Raw genomic sequence first — 21,138 nt, forward strand, 5'->3', positions numbered from 1 at the left:
GGTAATATAATTCAAGAGGCTTTCTGGAAAGATGTCACTTAGTCAGCAGGGGTAAATGAGCCAGAACATGAAAGATTAATGCCACACTTGTTTACCATGACCATGTACAAGTCTTGGACTGAGATAGGAAGAGGTAAGGAGAAACAGTCATTCCTAGTTCTGCCCAGTGACTCAACAACAGGATTGCATTCACGTTAATCTACCAGAATTTATCCTTCACTTTAGAAATAAAAACTATTGTTGTGGACCAGCCTGAAGTCTTTGTGCTGGTCAATTTGTACAGGTTATAATTTAATTTGATGGCAAACTGATTTGGATATATTTTTGTGTTTTCCTTGGGACTTGTCAAAATACAGTGGTACCTAGGATTCTGGAGGGATAGCAACACAGTTGTCTTACACACTAGGGTTACAGGAGGTCATGTGGTTAAACACTGCCCTCACATATGTGCTCTGGGGACAGCTTGGCAGACTGCAGGCTTTTGGGAAAAAATAGTCTAGCAAAGGAGGGGAGAAAAAGCATCTGTCAGTAAATAGATGGATAAAGATTCTCTGTGCTGCTTTTAAGAAACAGCAATCATCTTTATAACATTGACAGGTGGCAATGGGGCAGGAGGGGAGGAAGAGATTCAGAGAATTGTGTGGGTGGTGAAGAAATTAATCCTAATGAATTGGAAGAGCAAATCCACAGTGGGCAGAAACCTTTGGATTTCTGCCCTGTTGGATATGGATAAATGCAAGAGAATCCCTTTTGCACTCAAGAGCTAATTGTGCAATTACAGTGTAATATCAAAACCTGTGCTTAAACTGTATCTTGACTATCAAAGCGGAGGCAGATTCTCTTCCAGTGGTTCCAGAGTCTTTCAGATGGGCGTTTGAAATAGCTCCCCACTTTATATTTCCCTCTCTTCTGAGAAATAAAACCTCTTTTATATATATATATATATATATATTATTTTTCTTTTAAATCACTGTGCTATGATGGAAGAACTCATTTCCAAGGCTTCCTTTCAATGTTTTCAATCTTTTTTACACAGAGCACACAAACATAAGAATGACCAAACTGGCTCAGAGCAAGGGTCCATCTAATCCAATATTATTACTCTTTCCCATTCAGTGCCTGCTTGTGGCCACTGTGGGAGACAGAGCAGCATGAGCATATATGACATTTCCTTCTAACACTTTCACAGTATCCAAACATTTTCAGCTTTGGGGCTTCTCTGAGCTGTCTCTTTACTAATCCTCAATGACTCTTCCTTCCATTCAGATGTCCTGAACAAATGTGACCTTTTGTATCAACATGCCTTGCCAGAGAGCTTGCAGGTCTACTACCTAGTGGAGAAAAGCAAAGTCTCTTTCACCTTTTTAAAATGACTCCCTTTTGATAGGTTTTATACATGACAAAATAGTCAATTCCTATCTACTTTTTTGATGCCACCTGCAGAACCCCACCATATCTGTCTCATGACTAGTTACATCCTAAAAGACATTTTCTAAAGAATGTAATAAAAATCATTCTTAAATTAGCCATATCAATATCAGTGCCTTCTCCACAGAATACCAAGAGGTGGATGTCACAGCATCTCCCCTTGCAGAAGTCATGTTGATCCTTGTTGACTCATGTTGATCATGTTGACACAAAACATCGTATTTTTTTGTCTGTTAATGCTATATTTTTGTTATCACTTCCACTAATTAATCCAGTCTAGATGTCAGGCTTTCACACTTGTAATTCCTTGACTCTCATGTGGACCTCTGTTTGAAGATTAGCATTACAGTTGCTATCTTCTGGTGCTTATGTCCCAGAGACATTTTACATGAGAGGCTGCCCATGATCATTAGCAATTCAGCTATTCTGTCCATGTGGTTCCTCTGTTTCTCTTGGACAAGTGTTCTTCTGCCCCTGGGATCCTCCAGGGCCAATTCTGTCCGTCTGTACCATCCATGTCCTCTTTAAACAGAGCCTTTTCCGATTTCCTCACTCTTCCTACTCTTTCTACAAAAATATAAGTGAGAGGTTCAGGCATGGGAATCTCACTGATTTTCTTCTGGTGGAAACAAGAAAGCTCTGATGTAAAGATTTCATTTATTTTCTCTGTAACAGCCGTGTCAAGTCTGAGTTCTCCTTTTACAGCTTTGCTATCACTTGGCCCTACAGACTTGTGTTTTCTGATGTGTTGGAGGAAGGAGTGAAGATATCTAAATGTTACTGGAGGGGCACTATCCTTGTCTTTTTAAGGTCTGTCTAGAAGCTAAAAGTGACAATGTTTTCATCTGCTTTCAAAGCACAGGGTCCTGAGACTATTTGGATGAGGAGTGATCAGAAAGAGAGCTCTATGTCTTAAGTCCTTTCTGCTGGATACCTTGGGTCTTTCCCACCCCAGTTTGTGGGTTCATGTTGTCTAAATCTTCTATGTGACTGCACTTGAACGAAGGTTTGAGTGCTGCAATGCCAAGTAGTTCCACACTCCAAAGAAATGGAGCATCTGGGTGCTTCCAAAAGCTTCCGTTTTCTTAAGGCTTTAAAACTTATAATTGATTCCTGTTTACTTCATCCAGCTTCCAAAGGCTCACTTGTAATGTGAAGCATGTTATTTTCCATCCCATCTCTCTGCTGAACCTGGTTGGTATTCTTTCTCACTTAGGGAGTGTTTTTCTTTAGAACTGGCACCAACACAGCAATTCAGCATCAGGCTGGTCTTGCTCACATCTGTTGTGTGTTGCGATCTCATTAAACAGATGAAAAGGAGCCTGTGCCTTGCTAGGACTGAGTTGGAAGGGAAAGTAAGGAAGGTATTTACAAGCACGGGTGCAGAAACTGCTATGGTATTAGCATTCAAGTGAGGTAGAAACCATGACTACATGATTACATGAAATAGAAATGAAGCTCATGTCACAGAGTGTGGTGTGTTGTGTTTTTTTTTTTTACAAGGAGTGAGGAAAAAGATGTACTGGTGGCTTGTATGTATATATCCAGTATTGGTTACTTAGAAGCTGCTGCTGCTGCAAGGTGGCAAACCAAACCGTGTATTTATTCTCATTATTCAGAATGTACAAATGCACCTTGGAGAATAAAGTGAGATAGGAGAGTTAAAAAACTTGCATCTTCTGTAATTTACTTACTGAAGGCCGCTGTTCTCTGAGCAGGCTCACTATTGCCACAGAAATCATAGTCATTTCTAGGGATCCAGCAGTACTCCTGTGCAAGTGACTGTTCTGGAAGAGGGTGGTTAGAAGAAAACAGCTCCTGTAAGGAGACTTGCCAAGGACAACCCTATAGTGCTGCACCTTTGGTGCAATACTAGGCTTCTTTCTAGGCTTGAACAATAAAATGGCATATATAAAAGGAGGCTAATTATCAGACTGCCCATGGTTGGCTTTGCACACACTCTTGGACATGTTTGCTAATTGCTAGCTGAACACCTCGTGTAAACCAGAGAGTTAAAACACTGCTGTTCTCTGAGACTTTGCTGTATATGTACAGTCTGTATTTATGTTTGCACACATGATGCATGAACAAAGATCTCCTATTTGCTTGTGCAAGTTTTATCTGTATTGTCCTGTGGAATGAGGTAACACTCCCCTGCTTACAGCATGCTGGTGTTTGCCTTGTCCTGCTGGTAATAAAGTATTTATGATACCAAATATGGGCCTAAGCCATGAACTGGGATTCCATCATACTTCAGGAAGACACTGTATGAATGGGAACAAGAGACAGAGTTCTGGCTCCAAAGAGATTACAAGCTACTTTTTATTTAGATCTGGTAGGATACATACAAACAGCAACTGGTTTATTAGCTCTGTCTGACACCCCTAACCACTTCCAAGGTGAGATCTCCCACTGATGCAAACATTCCTTTGGTCATAATGCCCTGTCAAGTACAACTTTGTTCCCTCTATGAAGTTTTATACTGATTAATTTATTTTTTGTCTCTTTTTGACCTTTTCCAGTTAGAAAGGCTGAGCAAGATTTTTCAGGTGTTAAAGGGAAGCACAGTAAAATGAATTATAGAAATGCTACCAAACATGTACTTCATAGAGCAGATGAAATATACCCGGCTGGGCTGTTGATCTTTCTTTGATGAATCTATTCACCTCTTGCATGCATCCACCTAACCTGGGAGAAGACAGATACATGGAGTGGGAACTGAATGGTCTCAAACCCAAGCATTCATTACTTGCATGATGCATCACTTGCATGGCTTTCAGTGCTGGAAAGTCCAGATACTCCCCTGTTATATAGGACTAGAAATACTCCGTTTCTCTTGGTCTTAATGATAATTAGCTTAATTTATAGGTTTATGACCATTTGTATTCCCTAGCTTGCATGAACAAATTTAAAGAAAAGCAACTCAGGAAAACCAAGATCCACATCTGTTGGAGAATACCCTTCATCTCTTGTGGATATTGTGTCCATATCTAAGCTGAGCCTGATCATACAGAGTTCTGCTCTTGTTTTCCTGACCCACAGATCATTCTGGAAAGAGTGTATTATTTTTTTTATGTCTCTGGTTCCCTGGGAAGCATTTTTGGGTGAATGTGGAATGAGACTCGTGTGTAGTGTTCCTTTAAGAACATGAGCTCTTATTTTTGGTATTAATAAAAATGGGGATGTGCTTGGAGTGTGCTTCTTCACTCCTAGAAAGAAGTGATGGAAAGAAATGAGTTACAATCTGCTTCTGAGAAAGGTGTTGGGCCATTGTCAGGTAGGGGTGAATAAGGCCTTGTTTCCCCACAATATATATCTGGGCATCTACAAGCTTCTTAAAAGGGCCAAGGTAGGGGGGATAGTTTAATCTGAGAGTGGATGTATTTGATATTAGAGGATGTTGTAAGCCAGATGAGACATTTACAGTGCTTACCTCTTTCTCCTACATTAGCCTGGCCACTGTTCAGGTTAGATGTCTATTCTGCATGGAGGAGAATTTTCTGGCAGGTCTCTGAGGGATCTGGCAGACAACACCATTTGTGTGCGCGGTGCAAATATACAACCATTTCTCTTTCCACTAAAATAGATAGGAGACAAGATGTACTTGCAGTTTCTAATGGATTTTTGTAGAAATAAATGGAGGGAGGAAGGGAAAAGAACTTTCCCACTGAAAAAGAGTAAAGGAAAAAAAGAGTAGACCAAAGAACATTTCCTTGAGAAAGGATCTGTCTTAAGACTAGAAGGGTAGCTGCTACATAAGGCAAATTCTCCTCTTTGATCTTACTGAAGTATTTCCTTATCTTCCTTCTTCCCTTTCAATCCCCGATCTCATTTGGTACATTTGAGATATGGAGTTATCAAAGATACATATTCATGAGGAGACCAGTTGGCTAAATCACTAAGGTCATTTCAGGTCTGTTTCTGGATGTATGCAACACACAGCAACTAGCAGAGAAAATCTGCTTTAGCATAAGTGTAAAATTATACTGTGCCCAAGCAGAAGGGAAATATTTAGGGCAGCCTGAATGCTAGTCCAACACATGCTGTGTTATTTAGGAGGTGGGGGCAGGAGAAGAAAGAAAGAAAGGATAACTTAGTGTTATCCAAAGAAGCTGCACTAGCATGTTTGTGCATCGCCAGCGCAGGGGATGTATGACTTTTGGGAGAAGCATGCACAGAGGCTATCCCTTTGAAGGGACAAGCACCCACTTCTTAGTCTGAAATGGTTTTCACCCTAAAAAGTATCTTCATAGTACTGAACACTGATGATTTGTTGTCAGGCACTGCTGCTGTCATCTCCATCTTTCAGCAAGGGATAGCTATTAAATGGTATTACAGAGCTGCATGTCCAGTGGTGTTCACTAAAGACAGTGGGAACCTTTGGGGTGGGGGGGGAGGGAAAGAAAAAACCAAAAATTCCCGTGTAGCCTCCAGACAAACCAGAGCACAGCATGTTACATCACATCACATCAGAGTCATTAAGATACTCCCACAGCTTTTTAACTTTTTCCCAGCCATCATGGTATGCTGCGCATATTAATCCTCTCAGTATGGGGAGAGGGGGGTAAAAGTATGCTTAAAGCAGTTTGTCGGAATCCAGTAGCTAAATGCCAACAATCAGAAAAGATTACTCATTTCCTAAACTATTAGTGGCTAGTATCTTTGGTCATTTTAAACAGTGCTAAAACCATTCAGCATAGAAGCCCTTGGGTCATGGATTATAAACAAGTTTCTATCTGAACTTCCGCAGTCACTGGTTTTGTATCAGTTTTGTGCTTTGTAGAAGTTATTACTGCAACAACCCAGTTTGGCATTGGGCTAGGTCTTACAGCTGCCCTTCTAGTCTTGAGACAGCTCCTTTCTCAAGGAAATGGTTTTTGGCCTACTCTTTTTTGTTTTTTTTCTTCTTCAGACCAGCAGAAACAGTTCTGGGGGGAACGTGAATTTGAATCTCCATGGTACTACAGCATTTTATCATTGCTGTATTCAGGTTCCTGGCTTTTATCTCTTAAATTCTAATGTAGAGACAGCACTGCAATGCGATTCTTCAGTAATTGTGCTGGAATAGCAGAGAGAGAGAGAGAGAGAGATTATGGTTACGGCAAAAATGCACCCATATCCTTTATATTTGTAGGAAAAGATAATGCAGAGAGATGAGACACTGTATGAAACTGGCAGTATATTTGGAGAGTTTTATCCAAGACAGGACAAAGCACTTTAGGGAAAAAGGACAAGTCACTAGCTGCAGGGATCTATTTCCCTGTATTTTTCTAAGCTAAGCTGGTTAGGCACACTGCCAGCCAGCATGGCCCCTGGAACATCTCCAGGAAAAAAAAAATCTCAGCTCGCATTGTAAAAGGGTTTCCCCTATCCATGCTGGAGAAGATATTCCTTTCTCAGCAGCTTAGCCAGAAATACTGATTTTTAATTTTGGTTTTTGGTTTTTGTTGGTTTTTTTTTTTACAATAGCAAATTAATGTTAATGGCACACAGGCAATTTCTGTCATAGGCACCATAAGGTATTTTGAGGTACCAAAGCCAGCATGGAGTATAGGTTCCTTACGTGCAAACACTCCTTACCCTGCTCTTTTCTGATTCTGCTGCTGTTGGCTCACAGGACAGGCACAACTGGTTTTGGCAAGTAAGTGTGAATGAGACAGGGAGTGAGAATTTACAGGCCTATATGACATGAGTGTCAGACTGGATTTTGGCCTTACGTGGCACTTGCATGAAGAGGAGATCTAGGGCATGTTAATTTCTTTTTTACTTTCTGTAGGGATCCAGATTTGCCTGTAGGCAGATTTAACTCCTGGCTATGAGGTGCTGCTGCTGCCATTAGGAATCCCAGGGTGAGGCTCTGTGGACTTGAACAGCAACAAATCAATGCTGGAAAGAAGAGCTGGGATCCCCATCTCTGCTGGGGATTCCCATTATCTGAGTGTAGAGCCCACCTGTTTTAGCTGTAATGGTCTTGCATTCAGATTGCTGATACTGATGGTGTTTAACATTTCAGGGTAAATGGGAATTTTGAGAAGTATTTGGACCATGAGAGTTTTGAATTTGAATGTAGTATCAATGCTAATGAGATTTTAGTTTTGACCTGGTCTGAAATAAATTGTCCATAGCAGAGCAGAGAATAGGAACTTCTCAAGTCCTTGTTTGACATCCTAGCTATGGGACTATGCTTCACCAGTTTGTCTGTGGATGTTCAAGTATGCTTCCACCTCCTGTTTAAACCCAAGATTTTTTTCTCTGCTTTCTTTTGGGCAATAATTTTATTTCCTTTAATGTCTGTGTGCCTCTCATTTTTAATTTTGTTTTTTCTTCTTCTGGAGATGTCAGCTTTTGTCTAGCAAATGTAAGCCTGCCAGCCTGCAGCTGCCTTTGAAATAGTTCGCTGTCTCCCTTGGGTCTCTGCACAGCAGGTTGAAAACAATATGTTATTGTGCTCTGCATTAATAGGATGGAACAAAATGAAGTATTTATTCCATGCCTGTGGTGTTCTTGGTCTTTCTGTGATATCATAAAGGGACTTCTTATCCCTTTGTAACAGCCGCAATTATGATGACTTTCTTATTTCCTCTGTCTTCTGCAAGTAGTTATCCACGTAGGAAGTTGGCAGAAGTCAGAAGTTGTTTTAACTAGTTTCTTATACTTTCTTGGTATAAAAACAGTAAATGTTCCTGCCTTTTATATATAGGAGGATGTCATCCTTGATGAAAGCATCAGTGATTTGGGTTTCCAGGCAAATATGAGTGCAGTGTTGTCAATTAATTGACTTTTCAGGCTAGAGTTCCTCAGGAGACAGTTCAAGCTAAAACTTTTATAAAGCTTCCTCCATAGTCTTCTTCTCTAATTCTGTTTGCTAAATAGGATGCTAGCTTTTCAGTAGGTTATAGTGTCCTTGGAAAAGGAAGCCACCGTGATATCCCTTTTCAGAAGAGGAGCTGTGGTAGATCAACTTCACTCCTTCCCACTTCAACAAACCTCGTGACAGTTCTGTAGATCAGTTATTTTTGGTAGGCAGTATGGAAGAGTTAGATTGTTAAGCTTTGAGCCAGGACGTTGAGCTCATTTCTGCTCCTGATTTGCTATGTTGTCCTGGGTTCAGCAGTAGCAGTCATGTTTTTCCTTTGTGTTAGCTGGTGCAGTGCTGTGTTTTGACTTCCAGCCTGAGAACAGTGTTGGTGAAGCCGATGTTTTCAGTTGTTGCTAAGTGATGTTTCCCCTGACCAAGGACTTTGTGAGGCTCATGCTCTGCCAGGGAGGAGGGGAAGCTGTGAGGAAGCAGAGATGGGGCGCCTGACCCGGGCTAGCCAGGGAGGTATTCCATACCACAGCACGTCATGCCCGGGGTGGGGGGTGACTGGGAGTTACCCGGAAGGACACGGGCTTCCGAGTGGAACTCGTTTTCTTGGCCAGTGGTATCGTATTCTCTTCCCTTGTTATTTTCCCTTATCATTGTTGTAGTTGGTGGTAGCGGTGGTGATTTGTGTTGTACATTGGTTGCTGGACTGTTCTTGTCTCAACCCGTGGGAGTTGCACTCTTTCGATCCTCCTCCCCGTTCCTCCGGGAGTGGGGAAGGGGAGAACCCCGGTGGGGGGGACACGGACCTCGATTGTTGTCAGCTCGGCACCACTCACTGGGAGTGAGTGAACAAGTTACCTGACTGGGTTTAAACCACGACAGTTCTTTTTGGCGCCCAACGTGGGGCACGAGGGGTTGAGATAAGAACAGATCTGACTGGATTGATAGTCACTCATCACAATGCTGATTTATTGGCTCTCAAGGTTGTTCCTCTTGATCTCACAGTTTCAGTATATCGTATCTTACGTCCATCCGGTATTTGCTGTATTAGTGTTTTTCAAGTGTGGGGCTTGGGCTAAGGTTTTTGTCCCATTGTACTTTATGGTAATGACTTGTAATACAATGGGCTGCACTAATTACACAACGAACTCGAATAGGAAATCCCAGTCGTCCAGGCATTCTAGAAGTCATCATGGACTGGCCAGAGGGCAAAGATTTCGGAATGTCACCAAAGGAGGAGGTGGTGCGTGCTGAAGAGGCCCCACCATATAATAAACTGTCAGAAAGTGAAAAGCAGTATGCCTTCTTTACTGATGGCTCTTGCCTTATTGTGGGAAAGCATCGGAGATGGAAGGCAGCTGTATGGAGTCCTGGACGACAACTTGCAGAAACTGCTGAGGAGAGGGTGAATCGAGTCAGTTTGCCGAGGTGAAAGCCATCCAGCTGGCCCTGGACATTGCTGAACGAGAAAAGTGGCCAGTACTTTATCTCTATACTGACTCATGGATGGTGGCAAATGCCCTGTGGGGGTGGTTGAAGCAATGGAAGCAGAGCAACTGGCAACGCAGAGGTAAACCCATCTGGGCTGCTGCACTGTGGAAAGATATTGCTGCCCGGGTGCAGAACCTGGTGGTGAAGGTACGTCATGTATGGTATTTTCTTCCCCTACCTTTAAACTGAAGAAGGTCTTCTGGCTTTAAAATAAATACTGTGAGGCTTAAAAATTTAATGCTTTTAGAGTATTTTGAAATCCTAGGAAGAACTGTGAAGTAGAGAAGTAGAGTGTTGTTGAATCACCTGACCTGAGACCATTAAAAAAACCCTAAAACCTCTGAGTATACTTTAAATATGTCACAAGAATATACCTCAATAGTTGCCTCCTCTGCCATGCATAGGAACAGTCTTCAGCCTCATGGTTCCCAGAGTACCAATTCCTGAGTGACCTTCCCCTCTAGCATTACATCAGAGAGGTTTATTTCTCCAGGGATAGGCAATGAGCCAGATGATGATGAACCTGCACGCATACTCTCTCTCTCCCCACCTCCTCTCTTGCTTTTGTTCTTTTTGGGTTTTAGTCTCTTCATCTTTACAGAAATTTCTAGCTCTGAGTCAAGTTTGGCTCCTGATACCTGACACTTGGTAGTCATCACTGAGAGGTTTTGCTCCCCACTCCTGTCCTACCTTGGCACAATTCCTTCAGATGGCATCACTTTAGGGGAATGTTCCTGCCAAAATAAAGATGAAAGTGGCTTGCATGTAGTCAATCGAGATTTTCAAGGTCATATATCTGGCAATAGGGGCTTTATTGTTACTCTATTGCATCCCACCCCTTCAGGATGGTCACAGCCTGGCACTTTGGAGATGATTCTCCCTTCCCCTACCACTGACTAGATATGGTTTTGAGAAAAGGCAGGCTTACCTTGGCAGGTAAGCAAGCCTTATGATATGAAATATGAATTAAGTATTTTTGTCTCTATCACCTGGTGGGTCTGAGTAGCTGTCAGAGGACAACTGAAAGAAACACCATACAGGAAGAAGAACAGGCACTCCAGTCCACCAAGCTATAGAGCTCTGAGCCTTGTTAAAAGGATAAGCAGACAAACTTTTTTGGTCATAGGTATTAATTTTCTCTCCCAAAGGATCTGATAGCTGTACCTATGGATTGGATCCTGCTGAGCAATATTTCATTCCTGAACTACATATGAATGGAGACAGCATAGTAGAGGGTGTTTCAATTACTGTGCTTCAAACTATGCTGAAGCTTGAAAGACATTAGTGTTTTGGTTGTTCTTAGAAACCCAACAAAGGATCCCAAGAAATCTACCCTAGGTGGTCAGCCATGGACTGCTGATATGCCTGAGCTGGCCAAAAAGTATATATTTTTGTTTGGCCAGGCAGGGACTCTCCAAGAGAGAACAAGCCAATAAGGAAGAATCAGTGTCTCTTTAGCATTTTGCTATTATGGGAGAGAAATCTCTGAACCTGAGCAAGGATCTAGATGAGCCCTTGGTAGAAAAGTCTTAACTGCCAGTTTATTTGATATCATGGATCTCTCAATCTCTTCTGCTGGAGCTGTTTACCTGTCCATGCATCACTTTGACAGAGAAGCTATAGTTGGTGATTAGGGTGTTCATCTTGGATATGAAAGGCTGAAGTTCAAATCCCTGCTACCAATCTGCCAAAGCAGAGAGATAAACTACTTTTTGGCACTTCAGGGACATGCTACAGCTGTTAGGCCATCAGCCATTCTATGGAGGGCTTGGGGTGTATGCAAACTGCAGCCCAGTTCTCTGAACAAATGCAGGTGCTTTGGCCTAGGCAAGATTGATATGTAGACTGGAATGCATTTTCAAAAGATGCACTAAATGTCTGTTTTCCCTCTGTTATGCTGGACATCAAGACAGGGCTAGTCTCTTCTTTGGAAAGAAAGACTGGAGAAGGTCCACCACAGAGAGCAAGGGTCCTTACCAACAAGCAGAAAAAGGTATTAATGTATCTTTTCTGAGCTGGCCTAGCCACAGCATTACTCCTCATCTGAGAAATCATTTAAGAGCCCTATTTATTATTACAATTCTAGGTTACATCTTTCTGGCAAGATGAAGGACAGAGAGCCCTGAGGCCATATTGCTGACCCAACCAGGCGTGTATGGACCAAGCTAGTTTCAGAGCCAAACCACCTACGCCGTGCTTCATATATCTGCTGGTGAACTGGGGTATAGGGTATTTCTCTGCCTATGTTTTTATGTTTTCAAATCACCTGAATCCTTTTTAATTGGATGCCTGCTTCTTAACATGCGCTGAAAACTAGGATGAGGGCTCACAGTGCATGTAGGTGTGCAGGGTCTGAGGTATGCTCAAATAAGGCTGCTAACAACCTCACAGACATCAGCAGAGGAAAACATTTTGGACTATTCAATACTGTGTCTTGGGCAGGCACATGGAGGCGGTTTTGATACATGGCTTTCAGGCATCCAAATGTTTTCTTGTGCTTTCTTACTGCTAGGAAACTTCTAAATGCCTAGCCAAAGTCTCTCTTCTTTTTAAGCTGAGTATCTTACTCCTACTTGAATCCTTTTGCATTGTTCTTAAGAACTCTTCTCCCACAACTCATGTCAGCCTTTCAAATGTTTGCAAATTTGTCATCTGTAGTTGTTGCTTTGCCAAGCTATTAACTCTTCCAAATTAATTCTAAGTCAGTCATACCATTTCTCTGACCATTTTGATGCTGTTCTTTTTTGAATACTTCTCAATTTGTCATTGTGAATGCATCTAAGGCAAAGGCATTATCACTTTGCTAAGTTTATAACACATCCAGGTTTCTCAGGCACACTCCCTGAGTAAATACACTTCAGTGTAATCCTGCAAATGGACATTTTTTTTCTTTTTTTTTTCTTCTGACTTGATATACTTGGGGATAAGATTGTACATGAAAGTAGTCAAAACTAAGGAGATACAAGGAGATACAGCATGTGAAGTGGTGTGTAATAGCATGGATAGTCCTTCTGCAGGGCTGTTTGTGGGACCACTCTGGGACAGGTTCTTGGCACTGGCACATGCTGCACCCATCTGCAGCAATTGCCCCTCATGATTTCTGTTTGATGTCTCCGGTCCCACCTCAGCCCCTTCAGATGACTCCTTCAGACACAGTCAGGACTAAGGTTAAGGGAAGCAGGTGGACGATGAAAAAAAAAGCATATTGCTTCTCATATGGCACAAACAGCCTATTACAAATACCATGTTGTGTGCACAGACACTCAGGCTGGGCCATTAGTGTCATGACTGGTGTGGCAAACCCTTGGGCAGGTGGATTAGCTTCTGCTGGCTTCTGTGTGAACTTGCAAATGGAAGAGAGAGGGATGTTTGTTCTTCAAGGGCAGAAAATAGTCACTTAATTTAACCAGCTAGTTGCCTTGTCTCTTCGTTGGTAATGCAGGTTCCCACTTGAGCTCTAAAACATAGGTTGGATGAGTGTTCACTCATCCCAGCAAGATGCGTCCTCAGCAAGAGTCAACTGTATTTAATTCAGAGCACGCTGGATCCACTACCTCCCAAATACAGGCTACAAATGTGTATGGCTTGAGGCAAAAGACACACAGTGGTAAACTTCCTCCCAGATGTGGCTGCAGGAAGGAAGCTCTGCTCAGGATAACACTTGCTGTCAGTGCAAGAGGGCAGAAAGTAGAACAGAATTAGGGAAGGTAGAAAATTATAAGAGACTTCAAGTAATACCAGTATATTGAGCCAGACTTGTGCCTGCCCTTTTGTAGGATGAGGCTAAAGTGGAAACACTGAAGGTATCCTATTCTCTCAGCTAAATCTTGTTTATGATTTTAAATTAAAAATTAGAATACACCCAAAAGTTGTCTGCTAAAATGCATGTTGTTTGCTTGCTGCAGCATGATTAGTATTTCCTTTTGTCCTGCTATTCCTCCAGTAAAATCTCATTTCATCACGGCATTGAAGCGTAAGTAGATTTCCAACTCTCCCTCAGCAGCAGCATCAGTTTTTAATCCACATACAGCATTTTAGAAGCCACTGAAATAAGCTCTTTATGCTTCGTGATTGCAAAGATTTTAGTGTTGGCTCACGCATCAGGCAATTCAGAAGCATATTATAATGTCTGAAAACCCGTTGCAACCTCTAAAGAAATGCCTCCTAAAGAGGCAGCTAAGTAATGTATTTTAGCCCGACCTGAGAGGAAAAGATCCTTTGTAGAGCAGAACCTGGCTGAGATAGAAGAGCTGCTGAGGCAGAGTTGGCTGTCGCAGTCCTACAGAGGCTTGGCCTGTTGCTCCTCTCAAGGGAGCAGTTGAGCATCCTGCCTTATGTCTCTCAGCATTTTTGAGTTTGCATGAGGGAATATGTTCAGCAGTGCAAGTTATGTCATTTCCCAGGAAATCACTTTCTATTACTGTGTGTTAACCTGAAGGGTTGAGAACTATCCTTGGCAGAAGCTCCCTTCATTCAAAATGCAGCACAGCAGTCAGTTGCCAAGAGATGCCTTTGTCTTTTTTTTTCTTTCTGTAATGTGTCTCTGCCCCTCAGATGTCTGTTCTCATATCCCAGTCCAAGACTGAAGAGGGGTCCTTGAGTGGGGTCCTTGTATAACTCTGTATCCCCACTTTATCAGAGCTACATCAAGCTCTCTGGCAGCATTGAAGCTGTAGATTTATCAGTACTTGGATGCTCTCCTGGAAGAAAACCTGTAGCTCCTCAAGCTTTGATCAGTTCTGCCAGTTGGGATTTTGTAAACAGGCCACACTGTGGGAACTCTTTTTCTGGGGACTTGCAAGTTTATAGCCTATTGCAGCAGAAGCTGAGCCTGCCTGTAAACAGAGACCTGCTTACTTCAGTATTCTGTTTCTTTAACCCTACCTGGCATTTTAAGTGAAAACTCGCATACCTGATTAAAGAGGGTGCTTCTGGCTAATTGGATTTCGAGTGACCTGGTGGGCTGTCGCACTGTGGTCCATGACTTGCAGACTGATAGCTTTTGCCAGCGGCAAAGAGGACCTGACACAGGAGGTGATCCTCCAGCTAGGAAGAGTCACATTCAGCATGTGCTGGAGCAAGGACCCACCAGATGATAACTTTTCTTGGGTATGAAGTAGCAAAGGTAAATCTGTGTCATCAGTTCTCAATACTCTGTTAAGCTTCTTTTTTAGTTGCTGTTCTAGCAACATACATTTAAATCCTTTCCTGCTTAATCTGTGTTCATAGTATGTTAGGAAAATAGCATTTTAGGCTTGGTGAATAAACAAGCCTTGGACCTCTGGAGAACTGAGCATGAGAGACACAGGTCACACTAAAATGAGCTTGGGTCTCATCCAATTGCTAAAGAAACCTTTCTAATAGCTGTCATGCTGTATAATTTCATGTCATCCCATATGATAGTGAGATTTTATTACTAGAGCTCCAGGCCAGAAGTGGTGAACAGCAGAAGGACTGAGACACTTTGACAGAACTGTATGCATGCCTAGGGCTGTGGAACATAAGTGAGCAGTACTGCAATATGGCTGAAGTGCTTTGGCAAAGACTTGCAGAAAGCCTCCTGTCCTGTGTGTCTGCAGTTGCGGTTCAATCTTCAATGCTTCTTCATCCCTGGAAGCATTACTCGGAGAATAAAGCCTGTGATCTGTTTTGGGCTCTCTCCATCTGCCTCTGTGGGCCCAAGGTTCTGGATCTCAGTTTCGAAAAATGAAAAAAATGAAAAAAAAAAAAACAATCCAAACCCCACAACTGAAACTTCTGAAGTTTCTGACCATACAGGGCTGGTATTTTACTCACCGGTTTCCTGAAGTGATGTTCTCTAAGTTTTGTCTTTTGTGCTCTCATATTTCATATCTGGATCAACTCATCTCAGAAAATAATGCTGAAATATTACTTTGATGTTCTCTGACTAATCTCCTGCATCAATCTGATGTCTTTAAAATACTGGCTTTTGTGTTGAGCTTTAATATCAACGAGGATTCTCCTGGTATTTGAGCTATGACTGATCACTGCATTTATTAGCACACACACTCCTCTGCATGTTTTCATGAGGCTGCCTAGGTGTATACAAGGGCCAAGCACTGCTAAGCCCAGGACAAAGCCTCTAGGGAAAGACTTTATGCAGTGTGTAAAGGCAGAGGTATGAAGAAATGCTCCTTGACAGTTTACCCCTTTCATGCAGCACACTGATTAGCAACTGGAGCCCTGGATGTCTTCCCCTGCATTTGCTGAGCTAAGGGTATCTTCTGCATTGAGCCAGCTCCCATATCCTACAGAGAGGAGGCATCTCTGCAAGAGAGAGCTTGGTGTTACAGTGTGTGTCTTGGTCCTCAAAGAGGAAACCCCAGTGGTAGGGCAGTCTGTTATTGGACTTGTCTTGGCAGGAGTGCTCCATGAAGACTAGCAGAGAGTGAGGTGATTTTGCCATTTCCTTCAGTCTCTTGACATGCTCCTTGCTCTCTAGCAATGTCAGAATATCATCTGTATCTCATCTAATCTTCACTGATATTTTTTTATCCTTCCTCCTAGAAGCAAAGCTTTGCCAGTGGAATCATAGGGAAAAGGAGGTAATACTACATATGTAGATGGTGCTTTGAGAGGAGATATGGTTAAGTTAGCTACTCATTCATCGTCTGCACCCATCCTTGTTAAAGGTGTCTTGTTCAAAGATCGGAATACAAGGGTAGATAAAGCTTTGCTCTGACTTTGGTTGCTCTGATGTCCACGTAACCAGACTAAGTCAGAACAAAGCTTTATCTAGCCTTGTATCCTGGTTCAGATAATGATTGTGTGGTACTTAGTGAAGAGTAGAAGAGCATGTCAAGGATCAATGACACTGAGCACTCAGAGCTTTCATTTATTTGCTGAAGCCAGATTTATTTAGCATCTTCCAGTGTATTTCTTTTCTATATGTTCATACAAATCATAAAAAAGGATGGGTTAGTGTATCTTCAGTAGTGGATGGAGCTGGTGGAGTGGAACATCCAATCTGTACTGGGGTGATAAAAGGAACAGATACTCACAGAGGTGGTCTTGTCTCCAGCCCCTAGGGAGCTGTTTATTTAAACTGCTCTACACATTGAAGCATGACAGATTTTGGTGTCACACCACGGGAAATAATGGCCTGAAGTAGGATGGTAAAGAGAAAGTTAGTGACAGCAACTTCAATGTTACAATATGCTATTAATTGATGGTAGAAGTCATGGTTACAAGGATGGGCCTCTTCTATTTTGAAACCTGTTTCTGGTAGAAGTTCCCAGGAAGTCCTGCTCTGTGAAGTTCCGGGATGACATAATCTGCTAGTATTATGCCATCTGCTTCTCCATCCTAGACCGACCAGAAGTGTAGCAATATAATGAAGCTGTTCAGTTTCTTTCCTTTATGGAAAGTTAGAGCATGGTTTACTGTCCTGGTGAGGCTCTCAAGTCTACCTCTGTGTAAAAGATAAATGGAGTAACACAACTCACTCAGACTATCTCCTGGAATCTGAATTACCTTACCAAGTATTCTGATCGCTAAACCAGACCAACAGGAAATAAGGAAAGATTTGAGTAAAAACTGGAAAATTTCAAATTCTACTTCATCAGGGACCTGCATTAAAAGCTTTTAAGTGATACACTGCAAACTGTAAATGTGAAGAGCTTCCTTTCTCTCTTGTTTAGATTTTGCGTCCTGTGCTATATGCTGCTTTTGTGAAACAGCTACAGTCTGGTTAGCTTTCCTCCCTGCATCTCTTCACTTCTAAGCTGTTCTCTGCCTCTGCTGAAGATGAAAATGAGACAGGATGCTCCAAGTCCCTCTGTGTAGGGTTTACAGCATAATTTTGCAGGCAATATGCAATGCAGGCATGAATCACATCTCTCTTTAAAATACTGTTGTATTCAATACCCAACCTTTTTTATCTGATGGAACAGGCTGCACATTTTTGTTTTTAATCTAAGCAATAGTCAATTTACCCCAGAGATGAGCATTTGCTGACTGCTGCTGCTGTTCTTATGCTCAGAATTGCAAACCCCTTGGAAAATGAGGCCAGCTCATGCATGTGTGTAGAAACCTGGTTTCAAATCTGGCTTGGATTCTCTCTTCCAGCTCAGATAGTGACTGACATGTTCACTCTAAGCATAGGTTCCTCCCGAGACAAGCCATGGGCTGTGCCAAAGTGCCATGAGGCGTTCACTGTGTGTTCAGTCACACACTGGAGGCAGATTCTGCAGCACCCTGGAGACAGGGGTGAGATGAGGACAGTAGCAGCCATGATTCAGAGTTGCTTTGCATTTTGGTCTTGCTAATAGATCATACCAGTAGAACCAAGATGCAGATCAGATCCCGCTTCAGTAACACCCTTGTGTTATTGAGGTTATTTCAAAGAAATAAACCAGTATAGCTTCTATTCAGTTCAAGTTCAGATACGGCTGAGGTTGTTGCAGTTCAGTCCATAATGGTTCATTAAAGGAATTCATACTGGAAAATATGCCATTTAAACACAGAAACGTCCAAGTGACAGCTGTAATCCTGCAACACCTGACATCAGACAGAGAAACACTTCTGCTCCTCTCTTCTTTATCTCTGGTGGAGCCTCCCCATCACCTGTGTTTTCAGAACTGCCCTTTAACTTGGCTCTTGCCTGCAGGAGTTGGACAGGGCGGGTTTTGGGGGCTGTGGCTCAGTGCTGAGAGCAAGAGTTGATGCGGGGCAGGGAGGGCTTGTGATCTGACAGTCCTCTGCATGTATGAGGTGATCAGGTCTCAGTGCATTACTCTAACGTATCAATCAAGGAGAAAGATTTGTTTGTTTGGGTTTTTTTTGCTGCTTGTTTGCTTACTTATTGTTCAGATCCAACATAAATTTTCAAGTGGAAGAAAAAAAGCTATAGCTGAGAGGGGCTTTCAGGTTAACTTTCTTGAAGTACAAAGCCTGATGCAGATTAGCCTCTGCAGATCAGATAGCCCTGACTTTGATAACTAGCAAGAGCAAATCTAATTTAAAGTTTCCCTTCTCTTCCTATTAGTTACTCCTCTAAGCAAAGCAGCTGGCATGACCTGGGCATGTTGTGCTTGTATTGTTGCTGCTACACAATAGCTCAGCCTGAGGGAAGAAAACAACCTACTTATCATATCCTGTGGGAGCTGTTACAGTGGGACTCTAGAAACCAGTATTTCTCTGAAGCTTACTGAGGCGATCTGAGACTATCTAACTGAGGAGTTAACCCATGAGATTTGGGAGATCAAAGAATTGAACTGAGGGTTATGTGTCCATGGGACATAGGCTTTGGTCTCTTCTGCAGATGTGGCTGGTGTCATATGGGCTTCTGTATGCAGCCTCCACCTCTGTATCATCTTCCCCAGTCAGTGCAGGGATATTCCTGCAGCAGAGAACTGTGGAGAAGAGCAGCAGAAGGCAAGGGCACATCATGTCCTAAATACCAGGCATGGTGTTCAACAGAGGGTTCATTGCTAATGCACTGTTTCAGCTGGCAGAGGAGAGCTACCTGATCTACCTCCAGTCCAGTGTTCTGATGTATCCTAAAAACAGGAGTTTGCATAACTCAAATGAAGAGGTAAATACAGATTATACAAGGTCTGAAGAGAGCAGTGGGCAGGCATCCAGCTGGGGTCAGGTTGTTTGCTGTTCTTCTGCAGTAATAGAACATTTGTGATACCAAAACACGCAAAGAACAAGAAGCATTGCAGCATTTTCTGAAGGGAAAGGGAACTGCTGTACTGCCAGAAGCAGGAATTTTTGGGGACATGGTTTAAGGTATCAAGACTTATATCTGTAGGTATCTATACATTATATCAGGCTTGGGACTGTATTTTCATATGAGAGCCATTGTGTTTTCTAACAGTAGCAGTGGTCTCACAGCAAGTATTTCCAGGTCCTTTCCAACCCTAACTATTCTCTGATTCTATGATTCTATGATATACAGAGCTACTGCAGTCATCAAAATTTCATGAGGAAGCAGTGTGGGCAGAGTGTGTGGAGTATGCCAGACCTCTGGTTACCTGACAGCAGAGGGTTCTAACTCATACCATGGCAGCTCAGTGACGCCAGACAGCAGGGGAGGTGCAGCTTTTTCTGACTTCACCAGAAGCAGCTATCAGACCCCAAAAAAGAATTTTAGCCTAATGAACCTGTCATGTCCTTGTACAGGGACAAGTGAACAACACTCATTTCCTTTGCAGTGCTTGATTAAAGTAAGAATTTAGTAGCTCTAAGTTGCTAGAGATTCATCTTCACTGCACAGTAGACCTAAGTGAACTGTAAATACACCAGGCGTGGGCATTTTCCACTCAGTGCCTGAAACCATTTCTGTAGCAGCACAGCCCTGCAGCTGACCTAATAAATACTGGTGCTGAGCAGGACTAATTATCTCCAATGCAGCACTACCCTGGCATAACTGTACGGCTTCCTGCTCCACAATTAGCTTAGCTGCGACTTGTTTGGGTGTCTGCACTGTCCTTCATGGTATGGTGGAAACAGGCTCTGAGCAATGCTTGGTGGAGAAGCATCACATGCAAGCGCCAAACTGCTATATTATTCTTCTCTTAATGTACTGGGGAGGTGTGGGACTCTGACCAGAACAATGAAGTCATTTAACAGCTCCTCTGGAAAATTTTACTTGGGTGATGTTTTGGTCATCTTGGACCTAATTTGGCTACAGCAAGCTCTCGTCTCTTGATAGTATGTTGTGCCTCTGAGCAAAATGTTAACGTGCTCTGAGTTTCTTTTTTTTTTTTTTCTTTAGTTATCAAGATAATGACTAAATGGTGCTGAAGTCCAGTTATATCCCAATACAGGTTAATGCTTTACATGGAAAGGATTAGATGAGCATCTTTTGGAGACCTAATCCAATCCAGCTGTATAAGCAGTACCCCCTTCTGATGGCCTATAAGGAGTCTCAATTTGTTTGTCTCAAGTTAATTTCAAAATCATTCTTCTACTTAAGAGAGGTTGATCTGAGGATGGGAGATGGGGGATATACCCTAGACCAATATTATGTGTTTCTTCTTCACTAATGCTTCCAAATGTGGCTTTTCTCTTCCTATAGTACTGGATAAATGAATACACCTCCACCTTGGGGATTGGTGTCTTCCACTCTGGCATCGAGATCTACGGCAGAGGTATGAAGTATTTCTTTTCCACTACCTGCAGAACATGGTGACAACTGTAGTTAGCCTGATATAGAAAGCACCCCAAACTTACAGGCTTGGGCAAGGAATATTTTGAGAAATGAACAGCTTGACCGGTTCTCTTTTTAGAGTCCATTGTGGAATCTAGCAGGAACTTGAGCAGCTCTGTCATGAGCCACGTAGCCCTTCATATTTCTGCCGTGTAATTGTAGCCTCTATAGCTTGCACAGGTATGCAGCAAGATGGCAGATAGGAAGGGCCAAGCAATGTTAGAAAGCTGTT

At 42.5% G+C, this 21,138-nt stretch overlaps 1 protein-coding gene across 2 annotated transcripts in view; it reads left to right on the top strand.

The window, feature by feature from the left end:
* Nucleotides 1–21,138, top strand: part of LOC134163514 (deubiquitinase DESI2-like) — a 61,337-nt gene that overhangs the window by 20,232 nt on the left and 19,967 nt on the right. Inside the window, exons 1-2 of one of the 2 annotated variants that reach the window (XM_062618381.1) lie at nucleotides 19,001–19,283; nucleotides 20,775–20,847. In XM_062618381.1, the coding sequence (XP_062474365.1) occupies nucleotides 19,155–19,283; nucleotides 20,775–20,847 (202 nt within the window). In that variant the 5' untranslated portion in view covers nucleotides 19,001–19,154. Of the gene's footprint in view, nucleotides 1–19,000; nucleotides 19,284–20,774; nucleotides 20,848–21,138 lie in introns of those variants that run through there. The other variant, XM_062618382.1, reaches the window with a different exon arrangement.

This window comes from Pezoporus occidentalis, unplaced genomic scaffold (assembly GCF_034315485.1).
Source record: "Pezoporus occidentalis ecotype Australia unplaced genomic scaffold, CSIRO_AGI_Poc_V1 ctg200, whole genome shotgun sequence".
Lineage (NCBI taxonomy): Eukaryota > Metazoa > Chordata > Aves > Psittaciformes > Psittacidae > Pezoporus > Pezoporus occidentalis.